The sequence below is a fragment of the Setaria viridis genome, chromosome 9 (genome assembly GCF_005286985.2).
Source record: "Setaria viridis chromosome 9, Setaria_viridis_v4.0, whole genome shotgun sequence".
NCBI lineage: Eukaryota > Viridiplantae > Streptophyta > Magnoliopsida > Poales > Poaceae > Setaria > Setaria viridis.
In genome coordinates this window covers 47,320,069-47,335,276 of record NC_048271.2, presented here as the reverse complement: position 1 = coordinate 47,335,276, position 15,208 = coordinate 47,320,069, and the positions used below count along the sequence as shown (strand labels likewise).

Below are 15,208 nucleotides of genomic sequence, written 5' to 3'. Positions count from 1 at the left end.
CATCGCGGTCGCGGCATCGCCTTTGCTCCAGCACAGCCTGTGTTGGAGAACAGCGAAAAGTGCGTGCGCTCTCGTCTCCTACTGTCCTACACATGCGCGCCCGCACGCACTGGGCCAGCCGGCCGGCCAGCCACCGCGCAGCCACGATCCCTATCGCCGTTGGAACCAGATCCAAAAGGCCTCATGATACATTAGCAGTGCTACTCTACTGCCGCTTCTACAGTGCCAGACGCCCAGACTAGAGCAGCGTAACCGTGGCAGTGTGGCACCGAACCCGACGCGTCTCATTCATCTCGTTCTCTCGTCACATGGTGAGGTGAGGTGAGGTGCTCAGCATTTCAGCAAAGGTAAGTCTTTTTACGCTGCTGCTCTTGAGCCCTCTCCTCGTGCCTTTTACCGCTCTACTCGAGTAGTGCCTTTGCCGTTGCCTGGAGAAAACTAGGGCAAAGGGGCCATGGACAGCCCGCCAAGTTGCCCCATGCAAAGGGGCTTTTATCATCCCCGGGGCTCCAAAGCGTGAAATTCCTGGACCTCGCTTTGGCGATTCCTGCACGTTCCACCGCTCTCCCTACTGTCTTATAGCCTCGCAAAAGTAGAGAACCCTTCGTTCTAGCCGCTAAAAGCCGGTGGCACTAAGAAGCATAGCATAGCAGTAACAGAAGCTAGCAAAAAATGTGAAATCAGGATGTGATTGAGCGCAGCCGAGACCCATCTTCACTGTCAATCTGCTCGGACTTTTACAGTGTTTTGGGCTCCAACTTGTACACTTCCTTTAAATTCTGCACGATCTTCATGTCTTTAATTTAACCCAACCCAACGAACCCTGGTTCTTTCAAGTCTTGTTTTATTTGTTCTCAAGAACAAGGGAACATGCCATTCTTGCCACGGCCCGCGCCACGCCATTGAATGCGGTCAAAGAATTAAGACCCTCCTAGTACCACCACCGCATTGCCTGCCGGAGCGACCATGACAAAGAAAACAGAGGCCCGTCAGGTCATGTGCGGCCGGTGCGGCCGGCCGCGGCCGCGGCCGCCGATGGAGCGCGGGTGGTTGCGCACCCGCACCACGGCACCAGCATCCCCCTCGCGACCTCCCTTTCCGGCCTTCAATGATGCCGACGCTTTGGCCGGCCTATCGCGCTGCGCGCTTTTCCTCGGCGATCCGCCCGCTCATCATGCCGCCGATCCATCATCTACTCCACCACCCCAATCCCAATCCAATCCCCCACCGGCATCGCCGCGAGAATAAGATCTCGCCGCGCCCGGCCCGGACCCCGCGCTGTTCCGAGACCAGCAGGCGCCGGCACCCGGCAGCGGCGCAGCGCTCCTGACGGTATGGAGTCGTGGAGAGGAGAGGCACTGCAGCAGCTGCAGCGGGCAGTGCCTGCTGCTGGTAGTGTACAGCTCGAGCTCGTAGCTGCTCTGCCGAGCAGAGATGACGTTGCCGTTCTGGCGCTCTTTACTCGCACTGAATGGGCGGCCGCGCGGCAGTTGGTCAGGCAATCCTGAACCGGCAACGGCGGACCAGGAGTAACGCCGATCAAGACAACGTGGTCCTGCTCCTGTTGTTTGTTTTTCTTTTCTTTCCCTAACAAAAAATGGCGTCATCTACAGCACTCTGAAACCTGAATGGAGCACAGAATGTTGCGTCATCTCCAAGTGTCGACGCCGCGCGAGGTTCTCTGAACCACGAACCTGAAATTCCTTTCCTTTTTCATCACAAGAATTTGGAGCACGAGATGAGATAAAAAAAGAAGAAGAATTTGAATTTCACGCGTAAGCAAGAAAGAGTGGACAAACTTCACATTATTGCTGTGATCACTTTTGAACTACATTTTGCACGCGACACGTCGCCGCTAGTGGCAGTAAGCTACTCCAGCTGAGCGAGCCGGGTTGCCAGGCCAGGAAGGGCCGGAGCAGAGGGCGGCATCGCTGACGCTCTTCCTGGCGAGCCCGAGCTGCTGCTGCGAACGCTTGCAGTAGGCGATGGCGCCCTGGATCAGCCCCTCGGACTCCGACCGGGCGCTGCTGCTCCGCTTCAGCCCCGGCCCGACGCCGGTGGCGGCGGCGACGGCTCCGGAGCTCCTCCTCGCCGAGGACGAGGACAGCGGCTTCGATGGAGCTGCAACGGCGGGGGCCGTCGCCGCGTGCCGCCACTTGATCACGCCGGAGAAGGACTTGCGCTGCCGGACGGCGGCCGCGGCGAGCTCCTCCTCGTCCATCAGCTTCTCCTGCTCGATGCTGCTCCGCAGGGTGGTCGGCGCCGCCCTGCCGCCGCTGCTGCTGTGGTGGTGGTTGCCGTTCTTGATTTGCCCGAACGGCGCCTTGCAGCTGCCGCTCTTGGCCTCGCCAGACGGTGGCGACGCCCTGGCCCTGGGCCGGACGTCGGCGCCGCGGCATTGCTCGTCGGAGCAAGACGTCCTGGCAAACAGGGACCGGAAGAAGGCCCGCGACGCCAGCAGCTTGGCGTGCACCGTCCTCGCGGCCTTCCTGCGCCGGGACCCCTCCTTGCGCATCCTCACCACCGGCGACGGCGCGTCGCGGAACCCGGCGGAGTGCGAGTGCTGCAGCGGCGCCACCGTGGCGGCGCTCCTCCTGCCTGCGCCGCCACAGCCGCCGCCGCCGGCATCAACCTCCTGGACCTTGCCGCCCGCCCTCGTCGCCGTCGCGGCCTTGTGCGGAGGCGCCGCGGCCGCCAGCCTGCCCCGGCAGAGCAGCTCGTCCGCCGCGCCTCCGCTCCGGCGCACCCGGAACTCGAACTCCCCCCACGAGCTGAGATCCAGGTCGATGTATTCCTCCTCGACGAACGAGCACACGCTAGCCATTGTTGCGGCGCCGCAGTGCTGAGCCGTGGCTCTGGGGCACATTGCTCGCTCCGAGCCTCCGACGACGGGCCGGGCGAATTGGGGGAGAAGATGGGTTAATATGGGGAGGCAGCTTCAGGGGTTTGAAAAATTTTATGGGCAAGCAATGGCAGTGTGGCCAGCGGCAGTGGGCAGTGGCAGTGTGGCAGGGCAGGGAGGGATCCAAGAAAACAGAATGGGGGTGGGGGTGGTAGGCTGGGGCCCTCCTTGTCTTGGAGGCTGGCTCACTGGCTGGGGCTGGATGAATGATTCCAGGGTTTGTCTTGTGCTCACTCACACTCACTCCTGGATCACATCATCAGATGTGGGTGTGCTCTTCAGCTTCAGCATCTTCTTGGAGTATTTGCACTGTGCCTTTGCATTGCGTATTGTACACTGTACAGTATAGTGTACCACTCCCAGTCTACCAGAATTCACAAAGCAGACAGTAACCAGATTTGTGTACTTTGGAAGATGTAATCATGGCTCAAAATGTGGTTGAAGAATGAAGAGGGTCAGTGTGGTGGACTGGTGGGGGATGATAATTGAGTCCTTGGCTGTTAGCCTGTTACTGGCACTGCTGCACATTTTCTTTCACAGGTGGTGTCAGAACCAAAGTCAGCAGAAACTACCGAGAACACAAGATTGTTACTCGTACCTTTTTACCGCTTGTTAGATGAGCACGGACGAGTTAAAAATACAAAAGTATAGGTTGACAAAGCTAGGGTTAACCCCTTTGCGCAGAGAAAGGGTTGAGAGCTTCTTTTGTTCCTTTGCGCTCTTTTAGCGTCTGTGATCTTTCCGCTGTCAACTAAAGCTGGGGAAAAGAACAAAGGCAGAAAAAGAGATGACGATGCAGATGGGCAAAAGAGGATAGAGGAGGGGGGTTGACCTTTCCCATGCAATGGTCACGATGGCATCGTACCCGAGGAGAGAAAACATGTACCGTGCACACAGACGTACGGCGTTCGCTTGCACTTGTCATATGTGCAGGTTGCAGAAGGCAACGTTCACAGGACGTGACAGAAAAAAGAAACAAAATTCTGAACTGATGCGAAGGTTACAATGTACACTGAACTATACATTTCCCAGGCTTTTTCGTGCTAATGATTTTACATCAACTACTACAGGTATGGGTCACAATTTGCAGCCCAGGCAGATTACAGGAAGCCAGGTCTTGGCTCGTCTTCGAGGTCATCGAATTCCCACCCGCTGATCTCGTCGGCCTTGTATTCCGGGTCGAACTTGGCCAGCTCCGAATCGGACTCCGATGGCAGCCGTGTCCTCAGCTGAGGCGCGATCGGGGAATCGCTCCTCGAATGTCTCGGTGACGCGGAGACCTTCAAGGAACGGGATCGCTTTGCTTTCTCTTCCTGTTCTTTGATCTCGATCTGAAGCACTGGGCGTGGCACGGACTCGAACTCGACGCGCAGCTTGTCGACGGTGGCAAATAGATTTTTGACATCAGACTCATCTCTCCTGCACAAACTATAGGCACAGATCTGGTAGTGTTATGGACTGCAAATTATGCAGCCTGGATAGATATCACATTGCAAGAGGGATCCTGAAGAGCAACTACCTCGTTTTGTAGTACTCCTGGTTTGAAGAATAAACAGCTCTGATACTATCAACCAAACTGAATGCAGCTACAACCTGAAATAGACGCAAAAGTATCTAAGAATCAGAAGTGGCGTTAGAAGATCCTTTCATAGTCAGGGTTCATGATGCCAGTTATAACTGAAATCCTTGTTGGCTTCCATTAGCAAGGCATGTTTTTCATCAGTAAGCAGGGTAAAGAATCATCAGGGGAATGACCTTTTTCTCTGTTTGGAGATATTCTTCCTCAAGGTATTTGCGAGGGTTTGATTGCTTAGACGAACCATTAGCTCCATCCTCTGCTGACACCGATCTGGTGATGCAACTAAAAGTGTTCAGCCACAGGAAAGATTCCTTTCAACAAACTAGATCACTAAGAAATGAGAATCGTACCTGTCACTGAATATTTTCAAGTTATCGACAAAGGTTTTGATACGATCAATAGAAGTGCTCAGCTCTTCCTAGAACTCCAAAAGAAACATTCAGTAAGAAACAAACAAGTCTGTTCAAAGGCTAGTAAACAGAAGACACCTTCCTCAGAAAGTAAAAGATCAAATGAAGTACCAGGCATGCAGAAACATGATGTTTAATCAATTTCGCAAAGCAGTCTCCACATCTATCCAATTCCTCACTGAAGTTAGCACAAAAGAAAACGTATATCAGCAAATATTTGTTCCTATAATTTCTGAGAGTGATTATTAGTTATCAAAATGAGGTATTCAGGAGAGAGCCTATATACTTGGCCTGTTTTTCTTTTAGCTCTTCAAATAAGGACTGCAATTTCCATGTATCTTCCAAAAAGCTGATCCAAGCACTGACAGTGCTTGCTTCTACTTTGCATGAAGCAATGGATCTTGCAAGTTCTTCTTCCTGGGGTAAGGATATGCCAGAAAACAAAACAAACAAGTGAAAACTGTGCTTCCATAATGCATTTTTAAGTTCTTAAACTAGAAACTAACAGAAAGTTAACCTTTGTTTTCAGGTGTAACACAATCTGATTGCTGGCTTCATCAAATTGGTCCCTCTCCTCTCTAGTCTTTTTAAGCTTCACTGTAGCCGCTTTCAATTTAGTATTCACCTGTAATCTGAGTTTCAGAATCACTCTTAAAAACAAGCTTCTCATGTTAATATAGCCTCTACACATAAGTAAACCTAACCGATAAAGATTAAAAACAAAGACTGATCCACCAAAAAATCAGCTCATGATAATTTAAAATACATTTGAGATGCAGGGCAATAATTACATCTCTTTTCTCTAATAATATCATTTCTGAGATACTGATATGCATTCACAGATCATAGTTTAGAGATACTCAGCTACATTGTAAATTTGCATCTTGTAATTACATGTTGAGAGGAACTACTTATGAATTACGATGCCTTATCGATTTTATATCTACTATATATACAACATGAATGTTCCACAACATAATTTATTGGTTTTGTCTCCTCTCCGAACTGAAATGAGAATTTTACTGGGCTCCAAACTTTTAAAAAAGAAAATCCAATCACTTTTGCCACTACATAAGTTGCTGATATAGATTGGAAAAGATAGACTGAACTAAGGTGGGAATAGAAAGAACAATAATACCTTCTTCAGTTCTGCCTCAAGTTGATCCCTTTGCTCCTCAAGTCCAGAGATTTCCGCAACTAGTTCCTAACATAAAACTTAATCAATTCAGCACCAGACAGGTCACAGAAGCATAAAACCAACTGCATGGATGAAGGATTGAAAAAATATTGGAACAGCTCAGATACCCTGCTACGTTTATCCTTTGGCATTGCTTTAATGGATATGGTATTTGAAGTCCATGTCTTCCTTTTGTTGCTTTAGGAAATTCATGGGGTGCTTTCTTCTATCGTTATGGATTTAGGTTAACTTCCTTTTTAGGTCGTTGACATAGCTTATTTATCTAAGAAAAATACTATGGTGCTTAGCAAATGATTCAGTTACAAGCTAGTACAAAAGAATACCTTTTCTATTCCACTAACTTCATTTGTTTTGGTAACCCTGAAGATAAGAGACTCTTCCTTTTGTAGTCTGCAATGTAAAACAAGCTCACTTTAAGCAGACAGATTTTGTAAAAAAAACTTTAAGCACAACATAATTCAAACATTTTGGTACCGAATGAATAACATGGCTCTGAAATGAACAAAAATCATTTTAATAAAGGAATTAACAACGTAACTTATGCACCTCAATTACTATGTAAATATGCAAGCGTGCGAATGTTTGATTACAGCCTGAATTTAGCTACCTAGTAATTTATACTCCAAGTTGCTGAAACTAATTATACAACACAAAGAATGCTCAAGATTAAACCTGTTTTCCATGATACGTTTTTCTGCTTTTGCAGATGAATTTGAAAGGGATTCAGACAAAACCTTCAGTTTTTCGATCTGCAAAGTTTATAAATGGACTTTGAGATATCAGCCATATATATCAATTAAAGATGGAGGATGATAGGTTACAGCATTCAGGAACAATTTATATTCTTAGGTTCTATTAAATTTAAGCACCAGAGTGAAGAAGCATGCAGTATAAAATTAAAATCCCAAAATAATTTAGAATTAATAGGAGTATCATGCCTTCTCAAAATGAGTTTCCAATGAGTCACCAGGGTGTATTGATTTCTTCTTCAATACAAGTTCTTCCATTCTAGAGCAAAGACGAACCTCAGCAACTGCCTTTTTGAAACCCTGCAAATACCAAATAAGTACCATAAATACACAGCTGAATCTACTCATACTAACCATAATTAACAACCAGGAGTAGGTTGCACTATACTGGAACATGATGGAAAAAATAACCTCAGTCTACTACTCAACGCCTGAAGACAATGCATGCTAGGAATAGACAAGAAAAAGGATTTCAGAATGCAGTTTTCTAAAAAGAAAATTGTTTCTCTTAATATGTTTTAAAAATGAACTTGGTGATGCTTAGAATCCTATCTTACAGTTGAAAAGATTTTTGTCGACACATGACATATTCAAACAGCCATGGTATAGAAATAGAAAAAAATCTAAGACCTGATGTACAATTCCATGAGTGTTTCATGCATTTGCACAAACATTAGACTACAAATTCTTTTAAACAAATCAGTGACACGGTATTTCATTACCATGCTATTTACTTTCCATCTAAGAGAAATAACACCTAAATCACATGATAACATTAGGTTAAGAAGTTGCTCCCTTTGTCTCCACTTTAAGGGAAATCACCCACATTTTGTTTATCGGAGGATAATCCACAGTTGTGCAAATTGAATAGCTCTAGAATTAGGCCTACCTCAGTGGCTGTTTGGGATGTTCTATTCCGATTACTTTTTGAAGTAGCTCGAAGAGCATCCATTGAATTTATCTGCTGTTGCAACTGTGTAATTTCATTATCTAACCTGAAAGAAAATAGAGGTTTTAAAGCATGTAAACATAGACATACAAACACAGGACTAGAAACGCTTTCAACTCCTGCCCAAGAGAAAGAGAAAACCTTGCAATTTCAGCATTTATCTTTAACCCTGAGACCGCACCCTGAGCAAACTGAAGCAGCTCACCACGTTTTTCCTGGAAAGGAAAAAAACATAAAAGCAGATAACATACATGATGCAATTTATGCTTTTGCTGGCAAGTCACCACGTGAAAGTACACGCACATGATTTGTGTAAGATATATCAAAGATAAAAAAAAACTACTACATGAGGTGAACCTAATACGCTCTACAAGTAGAGTACTGAAAAATTAAAACAAACAGCAAATTCATACCAATACTTCATCATGATAACTTGAGAATAACCTTGCCAGGTCCTTTACACTACTCAGGAGTGCATTGTGCACATCCTTCCCTCCTGAAAGGCACATTCTGTAATGAAGAATATGGTATTATATGTTGCTTGCGTTGAGGGCTCGTAAAAATTAAAGGGGGATAAAATTCATATTAATGTGCCAAATGTACTGCAGGGGGCAGGGCATTATAAGTTAATCCTTACACATTGAACTTGTGATCAAGTAACCCATTTTTATTGCACTGAGCACAAGACTCATGTAAGAAGCAGTCACAATCATATATGAAGGGAAAATTTCAAAATGTTCCTGAAGCTAAAACTAAAAACGAGAAGCTAGCAATTAACTAGACATCCAACGGTTGAATAACTTACCCGAAAATTTCTGAGATCAATGAAACCTCTTCATCAGTTGGGGCTCCCAGAATCTGATCACGGAGGACGTGTCAAAATTTCAGAATTATCAACCAGTGACATGGTAGAAACGAGACCTCTGCAATGTCAAATTGCACAGCCACAAACCCAACTCAGTAACTCACCATGGAGAGAACCATACACTCGAGCCCTTGGCTGTAGAGGAAGACATGGAAAAAGTTCATCGGCTCCCCACCGCTCTCGTAATCCACGTACAGATCCTGGAACGCGCGCGCGCGCACAGGCGATTCAGGAGTCACGATCACGCAATGGGATTCAAGCCAGGAGTGCTCACCAGCAGGGGCGCTGCCGCCTGGTCCAGATCGTCCCCAATTCGAGGCTCCCGCCGCACTGCCGTGGCCGCGCGCTGGGCCTCCTTGAGCGCGACGAGCCACCGGCGCAGCAGCTGCACCCGTTCCTCACCTTTGTACGAGAGCGCCGCTTCCTCCAGCCTCTTGGCCGTCACCTTGGCGCTCTTGTAGTTCCGGTTCCCCTGCGAGAGATAGCAAGCGCAAACCCTAGTCACGACGATCGCCGGGAATGCACCTACAAGGCGGCCGCGGCTGTTGACGTGCGCGGCTGGGGAGTTTGGTACGCTACGCACGGTGATGAGCCTGGCGCCGCCCGCGACGGCCTGGCCGGCGTGGTGGACGACGGTGCCGAGGGAGGTGCGGACCGTGCGGGTGAGGAGGGAGCTGCGGCCGCCGCTCGCCTCCACGGCGCGGTGCACTGCGCTGCGGAGCCACGACATCGCCCTCTCTCTCCCCGGTCGTCGGCCGTTGGCTTCCTCCCTCCCTCCGCCTCCCCCTTCGCCTCGAACTCAACACAAAAAAAAGCCGAGACGGTGTTGTCCACGGGAGGCGGGGGCGCGAGCGGAGGAAATGCGCCGATGCGCCCTCCTGGTGGCGCTGCGCGGCCGACGAATGCGTGCGCCCGCCCGCCCGCCCACCTCAGCGGCTGAGCCCCCGGCGACTGGTTGGGTGATGGAAAAAACGTTCCCGAGTCGGCCGCGGCGCCCAGCTCTGGTCCAGCTCGGCCCGCGGTTTCCTTTATTTCGCTGGCCTACTATATTCGCGTCCGCGGTTGGGCCTATTCAGGACCGACGACAACCAGCCCACGGCCGACCTCATCAACCCTTTGCTACACGCACGAGCCATGGAGGCGGAGACGGCGCTGCCGGTGCCCGACGACGCGCTCGCGGAAATCCTCGGCCGCCTCCCGCTGCGTCTGCAAGGCGTGGCGCGCCCTCGTCGACGACGCCCGCGGGTTGCTGCTCCCGCACGAGCTCCGGGGCATCTTCATCAACTACACCGACTACGGGGAGCCGCTCCTCCTCGCCCGCCCCTCGCCGGGCGGGTTCCCCCGGATCAGCGGCGACCTCAGCTACGTGCCCGGCTTTGGCCATAGCTACACGCACTTCATCAATCACTGCAACGGCCTCTTGCTATGCTACGGAGAGTTTGGTTACGATGACTACTACGTGGTCAACCCCGCCACGCGACGGTGGGAATCCTTCTCGTCCCCTCGCGTGAACGTGAACGGACGTGGCGACCACGCCGCGTACCTCGTGTTCGACCCCGCCGTGTCTCCGCACTGCGAGGTGTTTTGGATCCCCTACCTGTCTCGACCGGAGGAGGCTGTGCGTCCAGAAAATGTCCCGGCAGCAACGTTCAGCCTGAGCGGGCTCTTCTCGCTCGCCATGGAAGGTACAGATGAGGAGGAGGAGGTCCTAGAGGAACTGGCAAGACCGGTGCCGCCGCCATCCATGGAGCAAGGCTTGTTCCCAACAAGAAAGCTATCCCTGTTGGCGAGGTCGAGGCTGGGCAAGCCTTATGACCCCTATGGCTTGATGGAATGGCCACAATCGCCGTGCACATTGCATGTGTTCTCGTCAAGAACAAGGCGTTGGGAGGAAAGGCCGTTTGTCAGGGAAGGCGAGCCCGTGGGAATGGCGAAGGATGCGCGATGGGACCATTTTTGTGTACAGTACGGTGTCTACTGGCAGGGAACACTCTACGTGCATTGTCCTGGTGGTTTTGTCATGAGGTACAGTACAGTACACATTATCTTCTACTACATCCAAATTAAATCCCAATTATAAGAACTGTTATCGCTGTACTTTTCGTTGTTCTACACACTATAGCACAGCACCGAAGGCATTCGAGCTATGTAACTTTTTTAACATCCATAGTGAATTGTTTGGTGGCGGTGCAGGTTCTCCTTGAAACTGGGTAAGTACCGGGTGATCAAGACGCCGGAAGACATTGGGGAGAGACATGCACGACGTTATCTCGGGAGATCAATAGGTGGGGTTTACTTTGCAAAAAAATTGCGATCACCAACTTCGGATTTGGAACCTGAATGATGAATTAAGTGGTAAAGCGGAGTGGGTGTTGAAGCATCGTACCGACCTTGATCGCTCCGCCTTGTGGGCAGCAGTGCGCCTGAGCGAGCGTGATCGTGTAACTCGTCGTGGGACTTGGATGTTAAAGTATTCCAATAGTTTTGCCAAACAAGAATGCATTCCGAGGTTCTCCTAGAAGAGCACTTTGAGTGGGACTCTGATGATGACTGCATTGTTCAGTATGAAGATGGGGATGTTGATGAGGACATACCGATCTACATACTAGGCTTCCACCCTTACAAAGAGGTTGCCTTCTTGATGGTATCATTCGTAGCAGTTGCCTCTCATTTGAGTACCTCGAAGGTGCAGTGGTTGGGCAAATCACTCCCAATATATTACGATTCGTGGTCAAAAGGCGTAGAGGAGGCATTTCCATATACACCCTGTATGATTGGAGATCTCCTAAACCATTATGAAACTTCTTCAGAGGACTAGTTCCTTAGTTGATGGTTGCTGCCTATCTCTAGCTGTTCGTGATCATTGTAGTCAATAACTGTTTGAGTACATTTGTGTTCTTATCCAAACGAATCAAAGACTTCTTCCTGATTTATTTGTGTCTGGCTACAACTGCAAGAAAGTCTCTCTCTTGTACTCTTATTTTTTTCTTTTAAAAAAATCTCTTCTTTTTAAGTGATGCTCTTGAATTACCTGTGGAGAAGCAGAAGCTATTAAACGAGGACAAATCGCGCCCTCCTGATACTGGAGGCCCAGTAAGTTCATAACTGCTGACTGATCATCAGTTGTTGGTGGAGGCCCAATAAGTTCATAATCGAGCTTTCTTTAGCCATTTTGCAAGCAAACATTCTTAAATCATGGAGGCCCTGCAAGGGTGAAACAACCACTTGGATATATGTTTTTTGATACTAGCCCATTTTCAATTTTATATACAGTATCTCCAAAAACTGCTCAATGTAGCAGCAGCACATTCTAATGTTCCGTGTTCACAGTCCAAGCATCATTTTGCAGCAGATTTTGATTTTTCGTTTGAGCAGCCACAATCCAATCAACAAGCACTCTGGCATTTAGAATCCATCCAATAAACCGTTCAGGCACTGGCGGAGCTTAGTGTAGTTCAGAGGGGGCCATGGCCACCCCTGATCAATGACAATCTCCATTGTATGAATAGTAAATCAGCTATTGTTCATTGATTTTTAGAATAAATTACCATGGCTGCGCCCGCACCCCCCCCCCCCCCCCCCCCCCCCCGCCCGATTAGTACCTCAAGCTCCGCCACTGCGTTCAGGCATTTAGAATCAAACATTCAGGCATTCGTTTGAGCATTCAGAATTGATCTCAATCTACAATTTCAATTTAAGTTTCAGTATATCTCTGAAGCTCGGGTTCTCAAGCTGCTGCTATCGCCCTCGACCTCCATCGTGCGGTGGAGGTGCAGGCTTGTCAGCAGCAGTTGCTGGCAGGTGCGCGCGGGGGCACGAAATCAATGGCGGTGGCCTCGAACCAGGAGCCACGGAAGCCGCCGTCGTCGACCGGATGCTCTGCCAAACGAACCCTCGGACCACGACCTCCATGCCAGCGCCACCGCGCCAGCAAGGCTCCTGCTTGGGGGAGGACGCGGGAGCGAGAGATGAGGAGGAGCAGGGCGTCCGCGGAGCACCGGAGGGTTTTTCCTCGGGAGAGGCGGTAGAGAGCGGCCGGCGCCAAGCTTGCGGCTATTCTCCGCCGGCTCCCGCAGCAGCAAACGACAGCGGGAGATCGGCGGCGCCGCGTACATGTGAGACAGCGAATCGCACGCTTCCCGTCCTTGCCGGAGAAGCAGGCGAATCTCCTTCGGAGTGGAATAGTGGAGATGTTTCACTGGGGTTTGCGGGTCGTGGAAGGCTGGGCCATGTGCTGTGACGACCCCTGCACTGGAGGGACGGCGCGGCGGCCGCCGGTGCCGGCGAATAATCGAGAGGAGGACGAGAGAATGAACTGCGGAACTGCCCATCTAAACGGAGGGCTTCATTTGTGAAATATTGAGGGATGTAGGGGTATATATGAAAAATTTTGGATCGCGATTATTAATCGCAATCCAAATTAGGGGTCATATGCAAAATATTGGATAGTATTTTCAGAAAGCCTCTTATTGGGCCTGTTCGACAGTAGCAGCTGTTCCAGCTTTTTTTTCTTTTAGCTCTCTGTTTTTACTGTTCAAATAAGCGGCTGCAGCTTATTTGAAGCTCAGCCAAACACCCCTAGTCGCGATCCAAACTAGGGGGTTATATGTAAAATATAGATCCGATATTTTTCAGAAAACCCCTGAATCAGATTGGCCGGAGACATGGAGAAGGCGGAGATGGCGCCGCGGCTACCGGACGACGTGCTCGAGGCCATCCTCCGCCGGCTGCCGCGGCGCAGCCTCGCGGAGTCCCGTCGCGTCTGCACGGCGTGGCGCGCCGCCGTCGACGCCCTTGGGCTGCAGCGCCCGCACCTTCTCCCGCACGCCGTGCGCGGCGTCTTCGTCAACTTCTTCGACTACCGGTGGCCGCGCTTCTTCGCGCGCCCCTCGCCGGAGCGCCCATGGATCCACGGTAACCTCGACTTCCATCCTGGGTGCAGCTCGCCCGCTCTACGGACGCGGAAGGGAGTTCTGCGTGCTCATCCCCACGACGCGACGGTGGGAGAGAGCCTCCTGCCCTCCCATGGAGCTACGGGACTATGTCGCGTGCCTCGTGTTCGATCCGGCAATCTCGCCTCACTACGAGTTGTTTTTGATCCCTAGCGTGCCTGAGGATACGAGAGAGACACCACCACCGTTCGACCTTGACTGGCTCTCCTTTCTTCGCTGGGTGACACTGACAACGAAGAGGAGGTGCCAGGTCCATCGACGAAGGCTTCTTTCCAGCAAGGTTCATGCCCGTGTCAGGCGACCTTGACCCGTATCGCTCCATGGAATGGCCATTTTCACCGTGCACACTGCATGTGCTCTCGTCAAGTACACGGCAGTGGGAAGCGAGGTCCTTTGTTCGAGAAGGCAAGGCAGTGGGAACGGTCGAGGATGTACAGTTGGATTTAGTGAGGCCACCATTTCAGGCCCACGCCGGCGCTATGGTGTATGCTGGCGTGGAACACCTATGTGCATTGTCATGGTGCTTTTGTGATGAGGTATGCATCACCTAATTTGCCAAATGTCGTTTCTGCATTGATGTTGCTTTCTTTTTTGTTCTTTTAATTGATGTTTTCTACAAGAGAATAGCAGCATTTGTAGCTTTTAATTTTGCAATGTTCCACCGAAGGACTTTTTTTTAAAACGAACCGTTCGACCGCATTCTACTGAATGCTAGTTGTTTTGCAGGATATCCTTAACAAATGGTACATATGAGGTGATAAGAACACCAATAGACATTGAAGAGGGCAAACATGCACGGCCTTTTCTTGGGAAATCAGAGAAAGGAGTATACTTTGCAACAATTGCTGATCATGACATACTTCGGGTTTGGATCCTCAGTGAACTTTGTGGCAATACAGATTGGATCCTGAAAATCATAGTGACCTCGGGCGCTCAGCCTTGTGGGGAGTGTTACGCCGCTTGAACAATCATCGAAGAATTGATGGACAGGATGATGAGGACGATAGCTACAAGATGATTCCGGAAGAGAGTTGTGAATGGGACTCAGATAACGATGATGTTCTTGATGAAGAAGGCACGATGATGTTCTTGATGAGGAAGGTGGCGATAAAGATTGATTGAGTTACATTCAATTCCTGGGGTTTCATCCTTACAAAGAGGAGGTTTTCTTGATGGTATCATTTATAGGGATAGCCTATCCTTTGAATAGATCAAAGGTCCAATACTTAGGCAAAATGCGTCCAAAACATATCATACGTATGCAGCTGGTGTATATGAGTCGTTTCCATACACGCCTTGCATGGTTGGAGGACTTGCGGAGAGACCAAAATGAAAGATCATCTTCAGAGTTATGTTTAATTGTCATATAACCAGTGACTACATTTGTCGTCTTGTCCCATCAATCAATTATTTCTCGATTGCAATAAGAAAAATGTTTGCGTGTCTGATCTTCCCTGGTCCTAATGTTCCTTAATCGCCCTTGGGAAAATCACACCCGAAAGATTATGGCCATTCGTATTTCAAAGGCGCAGAATAGTCATTTCCGTATACGGTATACCCCTCTGCTTGGTTGGAGAGATTGTCAGAACCAGACAAGAAACTCT

At 49.6% G+C, this 15,208-nt stretch overlaps 3 protein-coding genes across 3 annotated transcripts; 1 reads left to right on the top strand and 2 right to left on the bottom strand.

Annotated features, from left to right (window-relative positions):
• Positions 1-1,776: 1,776 nt before the first annotated feature.
• Positions 1,777-3,252, bottom strand: LOC117836780 (uncharacterized). The gene has a single exon (XM_034716273.2). It carries the CDS (start codon positions 2,864-2,866, stop codon positions 1,856-1,858), a length of 1,011 nt encoding a protein of 336 aa, XP_034572164.1. The 5' UTR covers positions 2,867-3,252; the 3' UTR covers positions 1,777-1,855.
• A 622-nt stretch (positions 3,253-3,874) lies between these two features.
• Positions 3,875-9,661, bottom strand: LOC117839846 (uncharacterized). The gene is made up of 17 exons (XM_072291151.1): positions 8,927-9,661; positions 8,757-8,852; positions 8,593-8,645; positions 8,201-8,297; positions 7,929-8,002; positions 7,728-7,833; positions 7,028-7,138; positions 6,762-6,838; positions 6,413-6,479; positions 6,030-6,095; positions 5,409-5,516; positions 5,178-5,308; positions 5,003-5,069; positions 4,832-4,899; positions 4,658-4,751; positions 4,422-4,495; positions 3,875-4,330 (listed from the first exon to the last, which is right to left on the bottom strand). Exons 1-17 carry the CDS (start codon positions 9,380-9,382, stop codon positions 4,003-4,005), a joined length of 2,073 nt encoding a protein of 690 aa, XP_072147252.1. The 5' UTR covers positions 9,383-9,661; the 3' UTR covers positions 3,875-4,002.
• LOC140221229 (uncharacterized) lies at positions 9,555-12,680 on the top strand. The gene is made up of 3 exons (XM_072290544.1): positions 9,555-9,606; positions 9,729-10,677; positions 12,371-12,680. Exons 1-3 carry the CDS (start codon positions 9,555-9,557, stop codon positions 12,678-12,680), a joined length of 1,311 nt encoding a protein of 436 aa, XP_072146645.1.
• The last annotated feature ends 2,528 nt before the right edge of the window (positions 12,681-15,208 follow it).

What these genes read in the sequence shown, in the direction of transcription:
- LOC117839846 (XM_072291151.1), bottom strand. Translation starts at nt 9,382, where the DNA reads ATGTCGTGGCTCCGCAGCGCAGTGCACCGCGCCGTGGAGGCGAGCGGC. An exon ending in TTGATCTCAGAAATTTTCGG is followed by an intron (nt 8,298 to 8,592) that starts GTAAGTTATTCA and finishes TCTTCATTACAG; the next exon opens with AATGTGCCTTTCAGGAGGGA. An exon ending in TTGAGGCAGAACTGAAGAAG is followed by an intron (nt 5,517 to 6,029) that starts GTATTATTGTTC and finishes CTCAGATTACAG; the next exon opens with GTGAATACTAAATTGAAAGC.
- LOC140221229 (XM_072290544.1), top strand. Translation starts at nt 9,555, where the DNA reads ATGCGTGCGCCCGCCCGCCCGCCCACCTCAGCGGCTGAGCCCCCGGCG. An exon ending in GGCTGAGCCCCCGGCGACTG is followed by an intron (nt 9,607 to 9,728) that starts GTTGGGTGATGG and finishes GGGCCTATTCAG; the next exon opens with GACCGACGACAACCAGCCCA. An exon ending in CCTGGTGGTTTTGTCATGAG is followed by an intron (nt 10,678 to 12,370) that starts GTACAGTACAGT and finishes ATATCTCTGAAG; the next exon opens with CTCGGGTTCTCAAGCTGCTG.
- LOC117836780 (XM_034716273.2), bottom strand. Translation starts at nt 2,866, where the DNA reads ATGTGCCCCAGAGCCACGGCTCAGCACTGCGGCGCCGCAACAATGGCT.